We start from the raw sequence: 23,127 nt of genomic DNA, 5'->3' as shown, positions 1-23,127 counted from the left end.
GATTTAATTATGTCGACAGGAGAGTGCTCTTCCATTGGCACAGAGTGGCTGTCCAGGAGACTGACAGCGATGCAGCTGCATTGGTACAGCTTTGCCGCTGTAAGGTCTCTCGTGCAGACATGGCCTAATTGTAGTACCCAAGTAGCAGTATTTCGGGGCTGAGGGCAAATTTCTCTCCAAAATGGGAAGCTATATGCAGAAGGGATTCCTGAACTATCATATCTTTGAAAGAGATGCTCACCAAAGGCTGAAATGTCTAATTTATTTCCCTTCCACCCCCACAAAACCAGAAAGTAGGAAAAAAAATAACTCTTAGTTTACTAGCCTCTGCTGGCTTAGATCTAGGACCTACATCCAAAGTTTGGTTGAATGAAGTCTAAATTTCAGAACTATTGGCCTGGAACCTCAGCTAGTGCAAATCCGTGCAGATCCACTGACATAAATGTAAGGACACAGACTACACCAGATGAGGACCTGGACCATTAAGCTTTTGAATTTGTAGCATTTGTATGGATGCTGCCTTTCCAATGTACGCAGCCCTCCCCTTCCCCTTTTAGTTCTAGATTTTCAAAAACACACAGCATTGGCCTAACTCCACTTCCATTCGAGTCAATGGTAAAACTCCCACTGCTCACTTGCATGAAACTAGAGTTACATTATCCCAGCCTTACATTCTTGAGTGATAAACCAGTGCTAGGCATAAGCAGACTAAGAAATTACTTAGGGCCCCAACCAGCTCCAGGGGGCCCTATTCACTTTTTATCGTAAGTGTTTTAGTATTGAGGGAAAGAGGGCAACAAAATTCCTTCTTATGGTCCACAGCGGGTTAGCACCAGCTTTGGATAATATGGACTAAAACCTCTGATGTTCGCTTGCACCATTCACCTGACCTTTATTTGGATGCCCACATCAAACATTTTAAAGGAAAGAGCTATCCCTTTACTTGTAAGGAAACCATCCTTCTCTCCTCCAAAAGTGCAGGATGTTTTAGGGAAGGTAATTAATTCCATCAGAGGCAGGGCTTTCATTGCACCATGCTATAAAATGGAAGGCTTTTTGTGTGCGCATACACACAATGAAAATTTGTTTTATATGGATGCCAACAGCCAAAAAACATTTAAACATCCCATAATTATCCTGGGAGTAAAAAGAGCAATAAACGTGACTCCAAAAATGGAGCGTTAAAAGTCTATTAAAAAATAAAAATAAAAAAAATAGCTAAAACACAGTATTTGTTTGCTCTCTTTTATGTTAACATAAAACTCGCTCTGAAAACTGCTTGAATAAGTGATTCAACCAGATGTTCACTTCCTTTGCAGGAAAGTAGAATTTGGAAAATATTACTTTTTTCAAAATTGCTGGTGGTGGTGACTGTTCCATGGGCTGCGTTTCAGCTGAGCTGCAACCAACTTTCTATTTTTCCTTCATGTTTTGGAGCCTAAGAGGCCTGGAGCTTGCTAGTCCACTTATTATTGCCTGCTGATTATATAGGAAGTTGTTCAGTTCCAGCCTGCACCCTGAGTAAATCATGTGGAGGAGATGTTGCTATTTTTAGAGGAGGTGGCTCTCTGACAAACAGATTCTCTCCACAGCTGGATGATGGAAACTGAGCGAGAATTCTTTTTATCATCATCAACCGGGAAACTTCCTGGATCCCCATGCGGGTCACTAGTTATCCTAAAGGAGTCTTACCCTTTAGAAAAGTGGGAAAGAAACTTAGAAATCTCTCAAGAATAGCAAGTGTGAAAATTTAGCTTGTGAAATGTGGAGGTTTCTCTAAGGATATGCTCCCACTGAAATCAAATGACAGTCTCTCACTGATTTTAATGGGAGCTTGATCAGGTCATAAGCCATTTGATTCTTCCTCCTCCCACACAAAGAAACTTTGTCAGTTCGAGAGGCAGGAGTAGTGGGGTGGTGGTGTAAAAAGATCAACAGAAATTAGATTGCATTATGGCTCAGGTGGCATTATGGTTCTGGGGAATAGATAATTGGGCATTTTTACACTGGGCACGTGTATCTGCGTCTAACTTGCCTTATCTCCAGTTCAAAACTGTTAAAGTCACCAGGGAGGAATCTGGTCCAATATCTTATCGCTAGGCTTTTGGTGGGTGGAAAGCACAATGAACTCACATTAAGGGTAGCTGGATCAATTGCATCCCAACACTGGCTTGCATAGGAGCTAGGAAACGCACAATATATACCATGTTCTCATGCCCCATACTGTACATACTGGCTTACTGAAGGACAATACCATTTTGAAGGAAGCCACCTGTTTTCCCAGGTGAAGAGCGAGTGCAGCTACGAGGGAGCAGAAATTGGCTAGAACGGGGGGAAAGAAGGGGGGCATAACCCAGCATGAATGAGTAGATGAAAACCACATGACGCTTCTGTGCTCAGCATGAGCTGACTCATACTGTGCGAGATTAGGGTACATTTGGCATGCATCTTGGATAGGGAGAGGCCATGCCTGGATATACAAGGATTCTCCAACAATAAACCACCTATCATTTCTCTGGATAACGTTGGGGTTACATTGCATCAGCAGCATTGCATTGTGCCAAGTGATGTAATTCAAGGAAAACAGCAGCATGTGTTTTCCCATACCTGAGCAGCAGGTGGTTTCATAGCCTTTTCTGAAACAGGCTACACCCTCTTTATGCCTCAGATTCTACTTCTGTAAAAGGGGGATTATAATTAGGGCCCTACCAAATTCATGGCCATGAAAAAATGTGTCACAGAGCGTGAAATCTGGTCTTGTGTGTGTTTTAACCTTTACTATACACATTTCACAGTGGAGACCAGCATTTCTCAAGTTGGGGTCCTGACCCTAAAGGGAGTTATAGGGGGGTTGCAAAGTTATTTTAGAGGGGTCATGCTATTGCCACCCTTACTTCTGTGCTGCCTTCATTGCTGGGAGGTCGGAGAGCGGAGGCTATTGGCCAGGTGCCCAGCTCTGAAGGCAGTGCCCTGCCAGCAGCAGTGCAGAAGTAAGGATGGCAATACCATACCATGCCACCCTTACTTCTGAGCTGTTGCCTTCAGAGCTGGGTGGCTGGAGAGTGGCAGCTGCTGACTGAGGGCCCAGATCTGCGAGCAGCAGCACAGAAGGAAGGGTGACAATACCATACCATGTCATCCTTACTTCTGCACTGATGCTGGCAGCAGCTCTGCCTTCAGAGCTGGGCTCCTGGCCAGCAGCTGCCGCTCTCCAGCTGCCCAGCTTTGAAGGCAGTACCGCCGCCAGCAGCAACACAGAAATAACAGTAGCAGTACTGCAATGCCCCTTACAATAACCTTGTAACCCCACAACTCCTTTTTGGGTCAGGACCCCTGTAATTACAACACTCTGAAATTTCAGGTTAAAATAGCTGAAATCATGAAATTCATGATTTAAAAAAATCCTATGACTGTGAAATTGACCAAAATGAACCGTGAATATGGTAGGACCCTAATTATAATACTTACCAGCCTCCCAGGGATGCTTAACTCATTAGTGACCAACTTCATTAGATAAAAGGCTTTAAGGGCCAGATTTTTTAAAGGAATTTAGGTGCCAAACGATGAAGATATGTAGATAGAGCTGAAAATCCCATGAGGTGCCCATCTGCATCTTTAGGTACCCCAATACCTTTAAAAATCTGGCCTTAACTGCTGGTCTCCAAGTCTGGATGGTCTACTCAGGTCAACACCTGAACCATCAGCAGCAAAACAGCAGAAGTGAGTAAATTAAGTCTGTGCATTAGGCTCTTGATTAGATACAGTTATCTAAACTGAAGCCAAGCCCCTTGGCTAAAATTCACTTACACATTTTTCTTTGTAGGGCAGAAAAACAAACACACAAGTGTAATTTACCTTCAGGACTTCCCTGTGCGAATCCAAGGAAACAGGTAAAATATAGAACAGTCCAGAGAAAGAGGGATCCCCTAAAAATCAGAGAAGGGGAAAAAAATCAGGTTTTTGTTACAATTTTAAAATATAAAACATTACTCAAGTCTGGCTGTTAAAGGCCAAAAAAATAAGCTTCATCCTGAACAAGGCTTCAATCGTGCATTTATTGAAGTCGGGGGGGGGGGGGGAGGAGGGTGTTGTCATGAACGACAATAGCTGGAGGATCAGACCCTCACAGCTCAGAACTGACTGCTTGCTTCGTATTGGGACTCCATAACCAGAATCCTACTTGAGGGCCTGATCAATAGCCCACCGAAATCAATGGGAATTTGTCCATCGACTGCAACAGACCTTGGATCAGGCCCTGAATTGGGATGAGAGCTATATGCAGTGATGCCAAGGGTGTCAGATTGTCAGTCCTACAGAAAGACCAAAGTTCTGTGTTAGCTGCAGCACTGTCCAGTGTGGAATGCCAGGATGCAAAAGGGACACAGAAGCAATTCAAAATAAGGAAAAAGATGGACTTGACCAAAGTGTACGTATTAGGGGATGGGAGGACACACAGTAAGTGTTATGTAAGTTACCTTTGCAGCTGAAAAAAGAAAAGGAGGACTTGTGGCACCTTAGAGACTAACCAATTTATTAGAGCATAAGCTTTCGTGAGCTATAGCTCACTTCGTCGGATGCTCCGACGAAGTGAGCTGTAGCTCACGAAAGCTTATGCTCTAATAAATTGGCTAGTCTCTAAGGTGCCACAAGTCCTCCTTTTCTTTTTATGGATACAGACTAACACAGCTGCTACTCTGAAACTTTGCATCTGAGTAAACAAAGTTGGAACCCTGCTGCTCTCACATTCATTAAGAACAAATTTGGGGAAAAGCCCTATGCGGTTTAATTTATTTTCTTCTAAAGAAAGGATACAAAGAGAAGGGATAGGCGGTTAACCCTTTGGTACCCAGCACAGTTAAAGCACTACCATTAATGCATTTCTCATTAGTTCAATGTGTAGAGAAATTCTGCCTGCCGGTGGTAGGGGTTAAGAAAACGCCCACAGGAGTTGCAGCATTCCAAGCTATGTGGAGGCACCCCTCTGGAAGGTTGTGTTTCACACCTGTGAAGCTGCATTTGGAAAAGCTTTCTGCTAGCTACACTATAAGCTTCTGGGTACCAGTGAAAGCAGTAGCAGGGAGGAAAAGCTATACCAGAAAGGTTGCAGAAACCACCCCTCAACCCACAAATTGCTTGATTGGTATCAAAATAATGCAAAAGCATAAGAAACTCCTTGGTTAAATTCACTCAGAACTATCTGTGGAAAGTTATAAGATTAAATCTCTTGTCTTCTACAGGAGATTTAATAGCTAGGTTGAAGTTTCAAGGCCATTAGGCAGCTGAAGGAACAGAGACAAAAATGTAAACTATATAAAATCCTCCACCAGAGAAAGAAAAAACATGGATCATTCATAAGTTGTTAGTACTACTTCATTTCAGTTAGACCAATAGTATATCTGGGGTGGGAGTGGGACAAAGGCATGAAATAGACCCTGAATGAAAATAATTGTATATTTATTTCAATATTTTAGTGTACTGTTTCCCAGCCTTTCTGGTTTCAGCTCTTGCACATGAAAAACTTTGTAGAGGTTTTTTATTAGTTTGGGTCTTTCCATCAGCTGCTGTAGAACACTGCAGCTCCATTGACTTCAGTGAAGCTACACTATTAACTTTAGTAGAGAAATCCATGTATGAACCCCACTGCTTGCTATGTTCTGACACTTGACTAGAAAAAGCACTAGAACAATCCCACATCCGGGAAGTTAATTAGATGGACCAAATTGTTATTTTGCAGTCTCCTTGCTCCTGATTCCAGGGTTCACCTTTCAGGTGCAGGAGGGACCTGAAGGCTACTCTAACTTATTCCCACATTATAAAGGTCCCCAGCGCACCACCCAGCAACTCAGAATAGCTAAATAATGCATCCTAGCCATACCTTCTTGCTCCACCATTACACTGGCCACATACGACCCACGGAACCCTCCCAGCCCCGGCGGAATTCCTGGCTGCTTCCTGGATCCCTTTATGCCACAGGCATGATGTAAAAGGACCAGAACCCAGCTCGGATCCCCGACCCTCATTTCTGTGACCCATCAAACCAACCAAAAACTACCATCAATTAGAACTCAGATGTGGCTTAGTTTTTGTGTCTTGAGCGTGAGCTGCAGAGTCACAGCTATTGCTATATGCAATAACAGAGCTTAAAAAGGGGGGTTTCCTCAATAGGAAAAAACCACATTGTTCTTAACTTGCGTTAGCTAACTCATGGTAATTAAAATGAGGTAAAATCCTAGGGAAGACAAGGCAGTTTGTAGCTTTCACACACTAGAAGGTTGAGTTAAAGAGCCCAGGGTTTACTACAACCTGCTAATTAGCATTAAGACTGCAAAATGCCTTGGTCTTCACGCAGATTTTACCTTTTCTTTGATTCCATGTGCTAGCTCACATGAATAAAGAGCACCTTTTTTCCGAGTGAGAACAAGGGCTCTGTATCTATATACAGCATGGATGTTTTTATAGTATCAAACAACCCTGTGAATCAGTCACCAATTCAGTCCCCCCCACAATGTACCAAGGTAAAGCCCATTATTTTTAATAAAAATGGCAATGAGGAAGGGAAAATCCCCACAATTTGCCTCTAGATTTCCTGTTGACCAACAAGCAAGGGGAACAAGCTTCAGGGAAAATCTAGCACACGATTCTGTTGCACAGACACTGACTGGGCAGTAAAAGAGATGGATTCACAGCATAGCCTCCAGCTGGCACTGGACACACTGCTGCTCTCCTCAAACAGCCAATACAGTACAAGATTGGAATGAGGACAAGTGCCAGAATGCTGAAGAAAAACACTTTGGCAAAATATACCAGCTTAATGGAAAAAGTGAATGCTGCTTCCAAATGGCAGACCTGTGTCTGATGGGGCTGTTAATTATTGCAGGTTTTTTATAACATGAGGTCTTTTTCCGTTACAACTCTATGGTAACAGGGTTGCATAAGCGATTTGAGTAGCAGTAAGCAAGGGAGAGTTTTCTCCTTATATAGAGCTAGCAGATCTATCTATTCCTTTATCTCTGCTCCACCCCATCACTAGGGATTTTTAGAGTCACCCACAATAATACCCCTCTATGGGTGTGTGCATGCATGCATCCCAGCAAGAACAAATATCCCCAGCAAGCTCAATTAGTTCCTGCAAACCCTCAGAGACACCAGGTGAAACCTGCCATAAGACCTATCCTCCACATAAACCCTGGTTCAAGACCGAGAAGGTGCCCTTCCAGTCTCTCCATAGGATAGGGGTGACTTTCATTCAACGCTAGCCCCACTGAATTCAGTGGAGCTACTGATTTGCAAAATGGACTTAGGATCAAACCCACGGACTTCAGCCTTCAGAGTCAGGCATCACTCTTCTAGTGAAGGTTAGAGATCAAATTTCTGAAAGCAACGAGTTGATGGGCCCCTGGGGCCAAGAGAGTCATCAGTCCTCTCTCTCTGTGGTCTGTATAGAATCTTCCTCGCTGATAATCCCGATATGTGTCATGTACAATGCACTTGCCTCAAGGGCAAAAATAAAAACATCCTGAGAATGTTTGATGGCTATCAGTTCTTACCTTGCATTCACTATATTTTGTAACATATAGTAATGCACTGATTCAGTGATGACAAAGCCACTGCTAAAAAGTATCATCTTATCTTGGAATAAATCACTCAAGAGTGCCTTTCCCTGCACGAAGGACAAAAATGGAATCTGGCTGCTGAGAACTGCTCTTCGAAAAGACTAAATGAACATTTCCTGCTATGAGATCTGACGGTGTTTCTGAGAGATGAACACATACAGGTCCTGCCGTAGAGCCTAAATCCTAAACACAGCACCATAGCTGAGATTTTCAGAGACTCCTAACCCATTTGGATACTCAGTTCCTAACAGGAATTGAAAAATCTCAGCCTACGAGTAGAGACTTTAAACTGCCTCATAAAACAAAATAAAAACATGAACAAAAATCAGCTTCCCCACTATACTCAGGGATGGTCTTTTTATTTCGTGTCTCTCCAGCACCTAGCATAGCAGGGCCCCAGTCCACACCTGGGGTTCATAGGTGCTGTCTCAACACTGCTGCTGCTAATACTTACCTACTTAGACCCAAGCTCTAGTTGCCCGCTCAGATTTGATGATCCACAACTGAAACAACAGTTCAATGATCAGAGGTGTGAGTAATGCAATGACACCTAGAACACTGAACTCTGGTCCTTGACAAATCAAAAGACCCTTCTTCTCACCTTTATTTATACATCTATCAGAAAGAAACCATGTTCCTTTCTTGGGATCCTAAAGCATATATATGCTGCTTTATGAATGACACCTCACATTGTTCTTTGACAGAATCCTGTCTGGCAGCACTGACCCCTTATTTATTTACACAATGCCTATCATTAGAACAGCCAGGTGCTATAGCAAAATTCTGCTTGGCCAAGGCAAGTAACTTTTTTGAGAGGGGAGTCAAACATCATCAATTTTTGACCCTGGTCATCATCAATTGTCATAACAAGGGCCAAGAAGGCAGATTTTGTGCCCCGATTTTTTTCATGATAACCTCAAAAGACTGGAAACTGTGGAGTTGACCTAGAAGAAGTCAATCAGCTGTGAGTGAGCGAAAAAGGAAAGATGTCTCCAGTAACAGCCCTTAGTAGCTTTTAAGCAAAGAACAGTTAAGAATGTGTTCTTCTGGAATGCTAAGTACTTATCACACCAGATTTTAAAATGAGAACGGAGAACTCATTCCAAGTATAGCCTGAAAGAGGGGGAAAAAACCCACATGCCCTAAGACATCAGCTAAAATGTACGTGAATTTTGGCAGCACATTGCAGGGAATACCAAGTGAAATGGTTTGAAACACTGTCTTTACAACATTTCTGGGTAAGAATAGTGTGAGATTGAAATATAGCCAGACAACTTCATCCCAGGGATGATTATGAGACATTGTTTTCCCATGATTGTGTGTCGGGGGTGTGACAGTTTAGAATGTACGTACACACAGCATTGTCATCAAGTTTCCCAGGATAACTCTAATCTTAATTCAGGATGAAAATGCAATTAGCACTGTGTCAATAGAGCACTCGCACACAGCTTTGGCAACATCTGTCTAACTATGATGGACCAAAAAACTGCTGTTTCCTTGAGGAGGTGGCTCCTAGCAACATCAGAGTGCCTCAACAGAGCAAGATGAAAGAGAGGAGTCATTCACATGGGGTGGGACCTCAGACACTGGCAACAGCAATTCAGTAGCACCCAGCATTACAAAGATGCTTTTCTTTCATAAAAGCCTAGAATAGGACATGCAGAAAGACAGTATGGCGCTGGTTCTTTAGACAACTCTAATTTAAAGCCCAATTTAAATACCTTACACTTATACAGTAGCTTTCACTGGGCTGGAAAGTGGCAGTTACACAGTAGACAGACAATGGAGAGGAAATTTCAACCAAGACTCCCTCTCTTACAGTGTCCATGTGGTGTTACAAAAGCCCTGTGTGGATACAAAATTTGTATCTGCATCCAACTCATGATATCCGCAGATTTGCAGGGCTCTACATGTAGAGCATACACAGAACCTCATTTTCTAAGGTCATATCCAGAAGACTACAGCTGAAGGTCTGAGTTGACTCTGATGGGATTTGAACCACTTTTTCCAATATACTATATTTCAAACCTAATACTTTAAACCACTGAGCCATCCTTCCCGACAAATAGCTGGGGTTTGCACATCCCTAAAAATAGGACAAACACCAGCTTCTCTGACATTTTTGAGCCATGGATGCATCCTATGAATCAAAGTGGAATAGAGTTGATTTTCTTTAGTAAACAGCAGTTCACAGATTCCAAGACCAGAATGGGACCATTGCGAACATCTAGTCTGACAGGCCATAGAACTTTCCCCAAATACTTCCTAGAGCAGATCTTTTAAAACAGTGGGTCTCAACCAGGGGTACGCAGAGATCTTCCAGAGGTACATCAACTGATCTAGATAGTTGCCTAGTTTTACAACAGGCTACATAAAAAGCACTAGCAAAGTTATTACAAACTAAAATTTTGTGCAGATAATGACTTGTTTATACTGCTCTATACACTATGCATTGTAATGTAAGTACAATATTTATATTACAATTTATTTACTTTATACTTATATGGTAAAAATGAGAAAAGAAGCAATTTTTCAGTATTAGCATGCTGTGACACTTATGTCTGATTTTGTAAGCAAGTAGTTGTTAAGTGAGGTGAAAGTTGGGGGTACGCAAGACAAATCAGACTCCTGAAACGGGTACAGTAATCTGGAAAGGTTGAGAGCCACTGTTTTAGAAAAACATCCAATCTTGATTTATGTATTGCCAGTGAGGGAGAATCCACCACAAACTTTGGTAAATTGCTCTAATTGTTAATAACCCTCATGGTCAAAAATTTACACCTTATTTTCAGTCTGAATTTGTCTAGCTTCAACTTCCAACCATTGGATCATGCTATACCTTTCTCTGCTAGACTGAAGATCCTATTATTAAATATTTGTTCCCCATGTCAATTATAGGTACTTATAGACTGTAACTGAGTCACCCATTCACCTTCTCTTTGTTAAGCTAAATACATTAAGCTCCTGGAGTCTCTCACTATAAGGCACATTTTCTAATCCTTTAGTCATTCATGAGACTCTTCTCTGAATTCTCTCAAATTTTTCAACACGTTTCTTGAATTGTGGGCACCAGAACTGGACACAGGATTCCAGCAGCAGTTGCCCCACTGCCAAATACAGATATAAAACCTCTCTACTCCTACTTGAGATTCCCCTGTTTATGCATCCCAAGATGACATTAGCTCATTTGGCCACAGTGTCACACTTGGAGCTCATGTTCAGCTGATTATCCACTGTAGCCCCCAAATCTTTTTCACATCACTGCTTCCCAGGATAGAGTCCCCCATGCTATAAGTATGGCCGCTGTTCTTTGTTCCTGGATGCATACATTTACATTTAGCTGTATTAAAACCACATATGGTTTGTCTGCATCTCATTTACCAAGTGATCCAGATTGCTCTGAATCAGCACCCTGGCCTCTTCATTATTTACTTCTCCAATTTTTGTGTCATCTGGAAGTTCTATCAGGTGATGATTTTATGTTTTCTTGCAGGTCATTAATAAGAATCTTACATAGCATCGGGCCAGTGGGACCCCCTTGGAAACACACCCACTTGACAACGATTCCCTATTTACAATTACATTTGGAGACATCGGTTAGTCAGTTGTTAATTTTATATCACACACAATTCTCAATGGCACACACAATGGCAATTCACAATGGCACACTCTCAATTCACAATGGCACACTCAATTCTCCTTTTTTTAATCAAAGTGTCATGCAGTACCAAGTCAACCGCCTTAGAGAAGTCTAAGTATGTTACATCAGCACTATTACTTTTATCAAACTTTTAATCTCATTAAAAGTATCAAATTAGTTTAACAGGATCTATTTCAGAGGTGACAGTAAGCCGGTACGCCCCAGTACGGCATACTAGCAAGAGCCAGTGCACCGTACCGGGGTGAATCGGCTTCGCCAGGCGCAATTTAAAGGGCCTGTGGCTCCCAGCAGCGGCTGGAGCCCCCGGCCCTTTAAATTGCTGCCGGAGCCCTGGGGCAGCGGTGGCAGGGCTGGGCGGCGATTTAAAGGGCCCTGGCGGATGAGCCCTGGGCCCTTTAAATCGTCCCCGGAGCCCCGCCACCACTTCCCCAGGGCTCTGGCAGGCTCCGGGAACGATTTAAAGGGCTTGGGGCGGTAGTGGCGGCCGGAACCCCGTCCCCGGAGCCCTGCTGCCAGAGTCCTGAGGAAGCGGCGGTGTGGCTCCAGGGACGATTTAAAGGGCCCAGGGCTCCGGCCGCCGCTACTGCCCAGGGCCCTTTAAACCGCTGCCAGAGCCTCCAGCTGCCGCTGTTACCCCGGGCAGGGAGAAGGAAGCACTTGCCGGGACAGGATGGGCCGGGGCTGGCTCTGACCTCCCCCAGCCCCGCTCCTTCTGCCCGAGGCCCCACCCCTTCCGCCCGAGGCCCCGCCCCTTCCAGAGGCCAGAGCCGGCCCCAGCCCAGCCCCGTACCAGTAAGTCACTAGACTTACTTTCACCCCGATCTATTTCCATGTTGATTTCCATGAACTACACTGTCCTCTTTTAATTCTTTATTAATCAAGCCCTATATCAGCCACTCCATTATCTTGCCCAGCATCAATGTCAGGCTGACAAGCCTATAATTACCTAGGTCATCCCATTTGCCCTTTTTAAAAACTGGCACAATATTAGTTTTCTTTCAGTCCTCTGGAACTCCATGTGCCATTACTGAAAACCAACATTAATGGTCCAGCAAGCACTCTAGCCAAATCTTTTAAAACTCTTGGATGCAAGTTATCTGGATCTGCTGAGTTAGGGGGATTGTCTCTTTTTGTTGCTACAATTTATTTTGAAGCAGGAAGTAGGGCAGATATAGATACAATTCAATTCTTTCTGTGAAGCAGGCCTAAAGGTGAACCCGTGGATGATGGTGGAGAGAGTATTCTTATAAAATGTGCAGATGACACCAAGCTGGGTGGGCTTGCGAGCGCTCTGAGAATTCTAATCCAGTTCTTCAGTGACCTTGACAAATTAGAGAATTGGTCAGAATTCAATAAAATGAAATTAAATAAAGACAAGTGCAAAGTACTATGCTTAAGGAAAAAAATGAAACACAAATACAAAATGGGGAATAACTGGCTAGAGAGTAGAACTTCAAAAACAGATCTGTGGGTTATAGTGGATCACGAACTGAAGATGAGTCAACAACATTATGCTATTGAGAAAAAGGCAAATGTCATTCTGGGGTCATTACAAGAGTCTTGTTTGTAAGCCACAGGAGGTAATTGTTCTACTCTACCTGACATTGGTGAGGCCTCTGCTGGAGCACGGCACCTGGTTTTGAGCACCACACTTTCAGAAAGATGTGGACAAATTGGAGAGTCAAGTAGAGAGAAACAAAAATGATAAAAGGTTTAGAAAACATGATGTATAAAGAAAGGTTGAAATAACTGGGTCTGTACAGTCCAGAAAAGATTAAGAGGGAGACATAACAGTTTTCAAATATGTAAAATATTGTTATAAAGAGGATGGTGATCAATTGTTCTTCATGTCCACTGAGGGCAGGACAAGAAGTAATCAGCTAAGATTGAAGCAAGGGATATTTAGGTTAAATATCAGGGGAAACTTTCTAACTTAAGGACAGGTTTCAGAGTGGCAGCCATGTTAGTCCGTATTCCCAAAAAGAAAAGGAGTACTTGTGGCACCTTAGAGACTAACAAATTTATTTGAGCATAAGCTTTCGTGAGCTACAGAAATGCATCCGATGAAGTGAGCTGTAGCTCACGAAAGCTTATGCTCAAATAAATTTTTTAGTCTCTAAGGTTCCACAAGTACTCCTTAACTTAAGGACAGTTAAACACTGGAACTGGTTACCTAGGGAGGTTGTGGAATCCCTAGCATTGCTCAGTTTTAAGAACAGGTTAGACAAACATGTCAGTATACTTAATACACTAATACTTAATTCAGGTTTCAGAGTAACAGCCGTGTTAGTCTGTATTCGCAAAAAGAAAAGGAGTACTTGTGACAAATAAATTGGTTAGTCTCTAAGGTGCCACAAGTACTCCTTTTCTTAATACTTAATTCAGTTCTCTTCCTTTAGAGTTCCTGTTGCTGAAGATCTGGCTCCTCAATCACTAAATGGAGGACAGGACATTAGTTTGTTATGACTCAAATGCTGTTTAGAGGACCAGCAACAGCATTTTACCCTTGGGCTCCTCTTTGATCAGTATCATTATCTGCCTGGTTGTTGACCTTGCTTTTGTGTGAAGTGACAACACTCAATAAGCTCATTTCTTTTGTGTTCTCAGTTATGTAACTGGAACCCTTAAAAAAAAAAAAAGTGCTAAGCATAGTCTGTCACCAAACATCTATTTTGTTCTTCCTACAAGCCTCTTTGCATTCTTTGATTTTGTCAGTGGGGTTTGGCAAAGGCTCATAGAATTCCCATTTGTTTTCACTGTCATCTAAATAAAAGTCTGTCATTTATTTTTGTGACCCCAATACACTTAGCCTGGTTGGGAGAGGGGGGCGGGAGCAAGGGTGTACAGTGTCTTTTTTTGCCTTTGGACTGGGCATCTCCAGTTAGATACTGTACTTCTGCAGCATTTGTTACAGTGTTTGAGCACCTCTCAACCATTATGGATTTAGGGGGAGGGATTGCTCAGTGGTTTGTGCATTGGCCTCCTACACCCAGGGTTGTGAGTTCAATCCTTAAGGGGGCCATTTAAGGATCTGGGGCAAAAATTGGGAATTGGTCCTGCTTTGAGCAGGGGGTTGGACTAGATGACCTCCTGAGGTCCCCTCCAACCCTGATATTCTATGATAACCTCAGTATGAGGTACGGAAGTCTCCTTCCCAACCACTTTTTACATGTAGGGAACAAAGGCAAGAGAGGGTAGATTAAGGGATTTGCCCAAGCTGACACAGCAAATGGTTGGCAGCTGGAAACAACCCAGATCTTTGTAACCCTAGTCCTGTACCCTATCCATTAGGCAATGCTTCTTACCCCTAGGATATCACACCACTTGGTATGGTATAAGAATCTACAGAGCTAGATCTTATGCTTTCCTGATTGTCCCCAACTGTCCAGTGCATATGTACAACACAGGGTCAGCTGGTTGTCTCCATGTTGTTCAGTTTGTCCTGTGGTGCCATGATCTATCATGAAATTGTCTACACAGAGTGACGGGGGCAGTAATTTCTTGTTACATACAAGCTGGCACCCAAAATGATCTTTCTAGGTTTTCTAAAAAAAATTGGTGCATTACAGTCTGCCTTGGTGGTAGCCAGCATTGCAGGTGAATGCTGAGCGTCAGTCTTGAGGTATTCTTGTTTTGGCACATGAAGGGCCAACACATGCGAACAAGTACAAGGAAGCATGTTTCCAGGATGCCAAAGCAGAAGTGCTGGGTCACAGAACAGGCACACTGAAGAGGCTTGCAGAAACATTAGGCTAGCCTCCTACGTCGTCATTAGTTGGCACCTGTGCTGCCTGGATCCAATTGAACAGATGTAGCTGTGGCTGAAGAAGACCATGAAGTTTCTGTGGCTCTGATGTATTCAATCAATCAGCAGCAGAGTGCAGAAACCTGCTCTCTAGCCTCCAAGACCCTGCGTACATTGAAAAGACACTGCAATAAACCATTGATGAGAGGTCGCTAAGCTCGCAACGTCTGTCAGATTTCCTTGTGTCCCCCTGGTTGTATAGACTGGGATGAGGCTATTAGCTCTCCCAGTGCGTTCAACACTTATTTCACCCTACCACAGGCAATAACTGCTGGCTCAGTCAATCCAGTCTAACTCCATCCTGCATTGTACGTTTCACCTTTGGAAATTAACCACTGCGGGCAGCAATGGTTCTGGCCACACTGGAATGGGTGAATCAGGAGTATGACAATGCACTCGTACAATCACACCATGTGTGAATGTGCCAGAATGGCTCCATTATAAAACAGCGTTGCTGTGTGAATGCACTAGACCAATGGCTGATGTACCATCTTCTTTAAAAAATTGCTGTGAAGTGGATGGAGGGAACATCAAGCTCACATACCGCCCAGGGTTCAGGTACCATCGTTCGGGAATCCCTGCACTAAACCATTTCCAAGATGAGCAACTCTTGAATGCAAAATGTCCTGCCATGTGTGGATACAGGCATGCTCAAGGGGAATGGGATGCTTACTAAGACTAGAGGCCTTAACATGTACATCCAGCTACTGAAATGGTATATTTTACAGTCACAGCCTTCTCGGAGCAAATATCAACATAAAACAGAACAAAATAAAAAGCTCGGGGATAACGTGAAAGGTTGCAAGCGACCTCTGCGAGGAGGGAAAGAATGAGCAACATGCTTATCAGCAACACCCTTGTAAGGTATTTAACTAAAGGAGACCATTATTCTGGGAGAATCAGACATCTGAAGAACTAGCATAAGTAGTATACTCAGCGAGCTACAATGCTGTACTCTCCTCCCTCAGTTGCAGCTTCTTGCTGTGCTAACTGCTTCCTCAGCAGGATTTGGATGCTCCTTGGGATTTGTAGCCTTTGTGTCCTCATTACAGGAACAGTAATGGTGTGATAAGTTATCATGCCTAAAAGCTGGTGCCCAGTAAGGTGACCTTGCCCTGCCAAACATCTCTCTCTGGGCCTTCTCCCTTTGCTCTAGTCCCTCCAGTCAGTCTCCACTGCCCCTCTCTCCCCTCCTACATTTCCACCTTTGACAGATGGATCAGAGTCACACCCTCCCATCCACAGGCTGTTAGACCTAAGCAGGCGTTTCTCTAAAGAGTACGCCCAGCATTCACAAGGTGTGATTGGGATGAAGACCGAAAAGCCTGGGCGAAAAGGGAACATGCCCATTCAGTCTTCATATATATCAACACACAAGGGCTCACAAGGGACAGTTAGCCCGAGCCTTCCCTGTGGAGAAACCACCCACCTCTCCACACAGTTATACACACAGCCTACAAGGAAGCAGGCAGCTCTCTCTTTAGAAGTCACATCCAAGTTGCAAGCTGCATGTAGCCAAGCAAGCTGGGCATGACACCAAGGGGGAGTAGGGGTGCACAAGACGCCTCCCCACCGCCCTCTCCCATCTCAGACACGCCATATAAATCTGGCTGGCAACACAAGGAGATGTACACAAGGCTTCCAAACTGCTAGGGGAAAAGAACCCCAGCACTTCAAGGGAGTATCTGTAAATCATCATCACATCCGACAGCGCAAGCCTCCGGTTAACCCTTCACTGGGCCAGAAGGTGTGGAAAGGAGACACCGGGGGTCTCTTAGTGAGCCTCAGTGGGAAAGTAACCCTCCCCACCCCCAAGTTTCTAAGCAAAGCTCTGATCCATTTTCTGCAGCCCCTTACTGAGGGTTTGGGGGAGGGGGTTCAGAGAAGAGAGAGGAAGCCTTAGGTATAAGGCCCCGCACACTTAAATGGGGGAAGGGACTGAGGGTCCCATTCCCAGCAAGAGCTGGAAGCTGTTCCCACTCAGGAACAGGAGATTAATACTTTCTGCATTTGTTGCGGATACATTTCCTCCCCCCCCCCTCCGGTTCCAAGCCGGGAGCTCCCTCCCTTCCCCCACCTACCCCCCCCCCAATCAAAGAACGGGGTAGGAGGAAGCCACCCCTCATCCTCGTCCTTTGCTGCCCAGCTCCGGTCCCTCCTGGCCGCTTTCCTCCCCGTCTGGGGTAGCGTGGCCTCCGCTTTCCCAGCCCCTTCTCCTCTGCAGCCTGGCAGTTTTCACATCGTCCCCTGCTTAGAGCAGGAATGTCTCCCCCACCCCATCCCAAGCCACCCGGGAGCAGAGCGCTGCTCTTTCCCGTGCGGAGTCCTCTCTCTTCCTCGGCTCGCTCCCCCCAGGCCCCACACTGTATGAGGGGCCCCCCTCGTCCCCCCCCCCGGTTGTTGCTTTCCCCATCTCAGGCAGAGTTAGGAGTTTTTACTCACCCCCTGGCTGCTGCTGTTGCTCTGAGTCTGGAGACCGGCTCTGATTCCGGCTCCATCACGTTTAGTGCATTGTCTCTTTCGGGCAAGTTTTGCAGCGATCCATCAGAAAAAGGGGAAAAGGCTGGTTTGTGGGTGCATCCTTCCCAGGAGTTCAGCTCTCTGTCTCTCTAAGGGGCTCAGCTGTGCCAAAGACACCCCCTGGCCCGCACGGCCAACTCCTTCCCTCCTTCTCTTCTGGGTCCTTTTGCTTACACAGAGCTTTTAATCCCATTTAACTCCCTCTCGGCAGACTGCAGTTACCTTGGGAAAAAGGAGAGAGAGGAACAGAAAGTACAAGCTAGGAAAAAAATGTGGCCCATGGTCGCTGTATTTCTTGCCTCTTATTTTCCTCCTTACTATTAATATAACTTCTGTGATCTCTTATTTCCAAAGTCCTTGGTGGAAAGTGTTTTTTTTTTCTCTCTCTCTCTGAGCTGTTACTTGTTTGTTTGCGTGGTGGTGATCAGAATTATTTTTATTTGCAATGCAGATGTGCTTCCCAGCCCCCACGAACTCTTCTCTGGACTTAGAGAAAAGAGGGGAAAAGGCAGATTTTGAGAAATGAAAATTATTTAAGGATGTTTCTGCTGCCTCTCTCTGCTGCCCTCCTCTGTAACACTGAAGTGAAGCACTTAAAAAAAAAAAAAAAAGAAAGAAAGAAACCAACCCCTTCCAGTCTATCCCAGGAGAAAATAAATAGAGAAACTCCATTCAAACCCCTCTCTGGCCTATAGAGGGAAATTAACAAAGGTTACATTCAAACCGACCCCTTCATCTTTCACCAGGAATGGAAAACCTGAAAAGAAAACCTCTGGTAGGACTGACCCACAAATTGCCTCAACTGTTCTCCCCATCTGATAGCAAAGTCAAAGGTACTTTAAAGATTTTTCTTTTGTGGAGTGCTTTGAAGAGGCAGTTTAGATTCTTGCTTAGGGCCTTCAGTCATCCACACAAAGGCACCGCTATCCCTCTCTCCTCTTTCTGTATTTTCTGCTTTTGGAGCAGGCAAGCTGATGTAACAGGTGATTGAAATGCAAGGAGCTCTCTCCTCTCCACGCTCTCTGTCTCCCACACCCCTCTTTACCCATACTCAAGCGCACAAAATACAGAGCATAGGAATTGATGTCATTCTTACCTAGGGTCTCTTTAGAAATTAAAGAGTCACAAGTCATCATTCCAAAGCTTTGTATAATTAGAAAGGAAACTTTGGATGATTCTGTGCATATAAAGCAGAAAACTGAGTGATCTCAAAGGTGCTACCTTCTCCAGCTGTATGAGGTCCCCCTTCTAATTACTGTTAGTGAAGTATGAATCACTCTCCCAAATTCCCATGTATAGACCTATGTTAGTGTTCCAGACATGCATTTTGTCGAGCACGTGTAACAGTTAAAAAAAAAAAAAAAAGGTCAGGGCAGGCAAATAATCACTTGAGTACATGGGGGAGGGGGAAGAAGGGAGGGAGAGATTGGCTGTTAGATTCACTGTAACCCAGGTGGCTTGCATAGAAATTAGAACCCTTACTAGTTAAAACTACAATGTGTCAGAGTCGGACACTTTAAGAAGCTGTTTTCTGCTCTGTTTTCTGCCCTAAGCCTCAGTTTACCAGCTCATTGGATTATTGTCCCCTTTCCCTGATCCCCTCCCCTCTTCAAATGTTTTCTCCCTTCCACCCTTTGCTTTCTGTCTTTGACACTTACTTTGTGGTGAGGTGAAAGGTTGTGCAATCTCTCCTTCCAGACCCTAAATTCATTTGTATTCATTTGTCCCAGCAACTTAAAAAAAAAATTCTGATTCTGATTTTTTCTTTAAATCACACCATGACTTCTGAGCTGAGGGCCAGACAGCACCAAGCGCCTCCTTGGGTCGTTGGCCCTGACAGGTCCAAACCTTCCTGGCAAGTTTCTGTTCCCCCAAGTTCAACAGATAATCCTGTCCCAGGATTTTTGCAGAGAGATTTTCCCAGGGCTGCTGCTCTGTTGGCGGCTCATGGATGGTGCTGTGGGTCAGTGGGGAAGATGGTTTGGGACCAGGCACTGGCCTTGAAGGAACATGGAGCTTAGAAGCCTTCTGATGTGAAGAGAGGTGGAAATTATAAAAGACTGCTCTTGTCCTTTTTAAATAGCTGCAGCCAGGGACTCTGCCTTGGCTCAAGTGCACCAGGTGTCCGGTTTCAGCAAACATTCAGCTAATGAGCCAGGATCCAGCCTCCAGGGGGCAGGGTCCACACTGCACTGAAACATACAAAGGAATCTACTGAGGAAGGCTGGGCATAGAGTATCACTTAGGGACACAGTGACATCCCAAAAGGGAATGGGGTTGGGGTGGCACTCACACAGAGTGGAGAGAGACAGAGGAGGACTGGGGAGGGAAGGATAAAGGCATGCAGCAGGGAAGCTAGAGAGAACTGGACACAAAATACTAAATATAAAACACCTATTTATTATCAAGGGCTGACAGTGTTTAGAACTGCACAAGGCAGACAGGAAGACATGACCCACTGCAGCATAAGGTCCTGCAAGATGCTCTTCACTGAATGGGAATCAAGGGCACGCTACACCTCACCAGATCAGACACTAAACGGTTTTGGGTTTCCAACATGAGACACCTGAGCCTGATTTATAAGAGCAGCCCAAACTGCAATGGAAATCAGTGGCAGCTGTGGATGCTCGATCCCTCTGAATGTCAGACCCAAGGTAACTCAAGTTGGGCATGGGCACCCAAATTGAAGGCACACACATTAGAGGCCGCTCTTGAAAATCTGGCTGCAAATGATATTGACATTAAACCACCTTAAATACTTGGATACAATGCCATAAACAATAAGATAGATGCACAAGTCAAAGTTCTGTGAACCTTTCTTGAGCAATGGGAGTTTTGTTTGAATAAAGATCTCAAAATCTGGCCCAAAATTATGGTTTCTACCATAACTCAGCCCCCTCGTACATAAAATATATGGTCTATTATTGTATATGCTGAGCATTGTTCTTCTGTAATATATGTATGCAATTTGGCCAAGTTACAGTTGCTTCTAGGAACTATGGTTTGTATCACCTCACTTCTATGGGGTGTGAAGTCTCATCTATAACTTTGCTCTGAAGTGTTTGCATTTAATTTCTTTGTTTGTTTTAAGAGAAGGCTCGAAGCAACCAAAAGTGGAAACAAGCTCATTATATTCAGTTATTTCAGTGACAGATTCAGATGATCTCACATTTCATTGTTCTCTCACACAGAAGGCAGATTTCAGAGTAGCAGCTGCGTTATAGTCTGTATCCGCAAAAAGAAAAGGAGTACTTGTGGCACCTTAGAGACTAACAAATTTTTTTGAGCATAAGCTTTCATGAGGCATATGAGTAAGAGCAATGTACAGACATCTAAATGTGTACAAACACATCCAGATAATTGCTACCATATGAGCAATTCAGGACCTGACCCTTTGCAAGCTGCTTTGCCCAGAAAACCCGAAAGCTCATGCAGCAACCCACTGAAGTCATGGGAGCAAGGGTCTAACTGTGAAGATCAGCTTGCAGGATTGGACCTTAATCACTAAGAGAAATGACACATTTGGTCATTCTTAAAATGCAAAACACACCTTTCTTCCTCCTGCCCCTATAAATGCACATCCCCTCCAAGACCAGTCAACATTAACTCTACCAAACTTTCCTTCCCCAAAAATCCATCAGTGGGAAGAGAACAAGGTGATGCTTTTCAGGACAGTGCTATAATATAAAACAAAACAAAAAACAAAACAAAACAAAAGACAGCAAAGGTTAAAGAAAGGTGGAGGTAGAAACATATGCATAGATCGCACTGGCACATTATTAACACAGCAGTTCCCAGTTCTTGGGATACACAGCAGTTTCTCTAGGACTTCAAATGAAATAGACTTGGGACACAATCTTGCAAATGCTTCCTCACAAGCTTCTCTTTAATCACATGAGTAGTCATATAAAAGCAAGCTAAGCACAAAGATAAACATTTGTAGGATGTGGACATGGATGCAATCACAGTATTGTGATCTTAAAAGTAGAGAGAGGTAAATTAGTTTAGATAAAATAAGTCCCAGTACCATATCAGCAATACGTACTGCCAATGAAAGAGAGATTCAGAATTTAGACTTTGTTCTTAAAGGGAGAAGCTACAAAAACAGTCTGAATAGAAATAACTTCACAGATTTTTTTAAACCAAATTTCAATGGAAGTCATTACAATAAAAGTTAAAATAATGTAGGTATTGCGAATTCAGATCCCTCAGCATAGTGGCATTGCATGAGAAACTGAAACTCAGCAAAAACAAAACTGAAGTTTACCATTCTAGGTTCGTTACTTAGCCAAACTGAGAAACGAAGAAGAAACAACTGCCACCAAAACCACATACACACCACAAATAGTGAAAAGTGCACTGGATTTTTCCATCTTTTTAAAAGTCTATTTAAATAATTTAAGGACATATCCATAAGGTTTTTTTTATACAAGAGATTTTAACCTTGCAAAAAGTATGCCTTAAAAAAAATGCAGTATGTAATCATTACTGGTTGAATACATAGAGTATTTAAAATATTTGTCCATATTTAGATAACTTCCAAGAGAATCACTACCCATCTGTTCTTTGGATCCATAACTTGGAATCTGGTTAAGCAATAAGGCTTTTATTAAAATCGTTTCATTCCCTTGCTTCTTGTGTAGACCAAGTGAGAAAATGCCCAGGAGTGACAGGAAAGAGTGCATTACAGCTGTGCTATACAACTGACAGTATCTGACTTCAAGCAGAAGTTGAATTCCAGAAGCTAACCTGGACTTGCCCTCCTCCAGTTTGGCTTGGTCCTAATGACGTTCTCATTGAATCACAGTGCATTTTTACCTGAGCCAGTCATCTTAGTACAAGTTCTGAAAGGCATCTTGAATCACTTATTGACCCTGAAATTCACAGATATGTTTAGATCTATTTTAGCTAAGTGCCCTATTCAGATTTAAAGTTGCAACAAGACCAGGCAAAGGGCATAGGCAGCCTGAAATCTGAGGCACAGGAAAGGCCTGTGGCATGTATCAGACCACAAAAGAAGGTGAGCTGGAATAGAGTGGCTTTCACCCCCTCTTGGTTGATGGTTCAAATCCAGCCCGGGTTAGCAAACATCTAAATTTGTTTCTCTGTTGACTTTAAGTTGTTTGGTGACTTATATTACATTGAACATACTCTAGTCTACATCATAAAAAGCTACCACCATGGAGGTTAAGCAGTCTCTGCAAGACCAAAGGAGATGAAGACTGAAATGAGCCATGGAGACTGAACTCTCCTCTCTGTGCTATAGATCGTCCCTCTAGATCACTAGTACAGTACACTGGTATGGGATGAAGCTTGCCATGTCCACGCAATACCTGTTTGGTAATTATATAAACCTTAGTCTCCAGGGTGGCTCATTTAAGCCCTGATCCTGCACCTGCTCAGTGGGCTTTGATACCCATGAGGCTCAATTTCACATAAACCACCAAACTTATCAGCAGGGAAAATAGTTTAGATCTCTGGCATCCTGGGCTGGATGTGAATCACTGACCTAGAGGCAAAAGGCTTTT

The 23,127-nt window shown here is 43.7% G+C and overlaps 1 protein-coding gene across 6 annotated transcripts in view; it reads right to left on the bottom strand.

The window, feature by feature from the left end:
- The window catches only part of COL27A1 (collagen type XXVII alpha 1 chain), a 294,861-nt gene that overhangs the window by 220,837 nt on the left and 50,897 nt on the right, over positions 1-23,127 (bottom strand). For 4 of the 6 annotated variants that reach the window (XM_073314249.1, XM_073314253.1, XM_073314252.1 and 1 more), the window contains exons 1-3: positions 19,258-19,340; positions 17,522-17,821; positions 3,856-3,926 (exon numbers count right to left, since the gene is read on the bottom strand). In XM_073314249.1, the coding sequence (XP_073170350.1) occupies positions 3,856-3,926; positions 17,522-17,577 (127 nt within the window). In that variant the 5' untranslated portion in view covers positions 17,578-17,821; positions 19,258-19,340. Of the gene's footprint in view, positions 1-3,855; positions 3,927-17,521; positions 17,822-19,257; positions 19,341-23,127 lie in introns of those variants that run through there. The other 2 variants (XM_073314250.1, XM_073314251.1) reach the window with 1 other exon arrangement.

Source organism: Lepidochelys kempii, chromosome 16, assembly GCF_965140265.1.
Source record: "Lepidochelys kempii isolate rLepKem1 chromosome 16, rLepKem1.hap2, whole genome shotgun sequence".
NCBI lineage: Eukaryota > Metazoa > Chordata > Testudines > Cheloniidae > Lepidochelys > Lepidochelys kempii.
The sequence above is the reverse complement of the archived record's forward strand: the minus strand, read 5'-3'. Positions and strand labels throughout refer to the sequence as shown.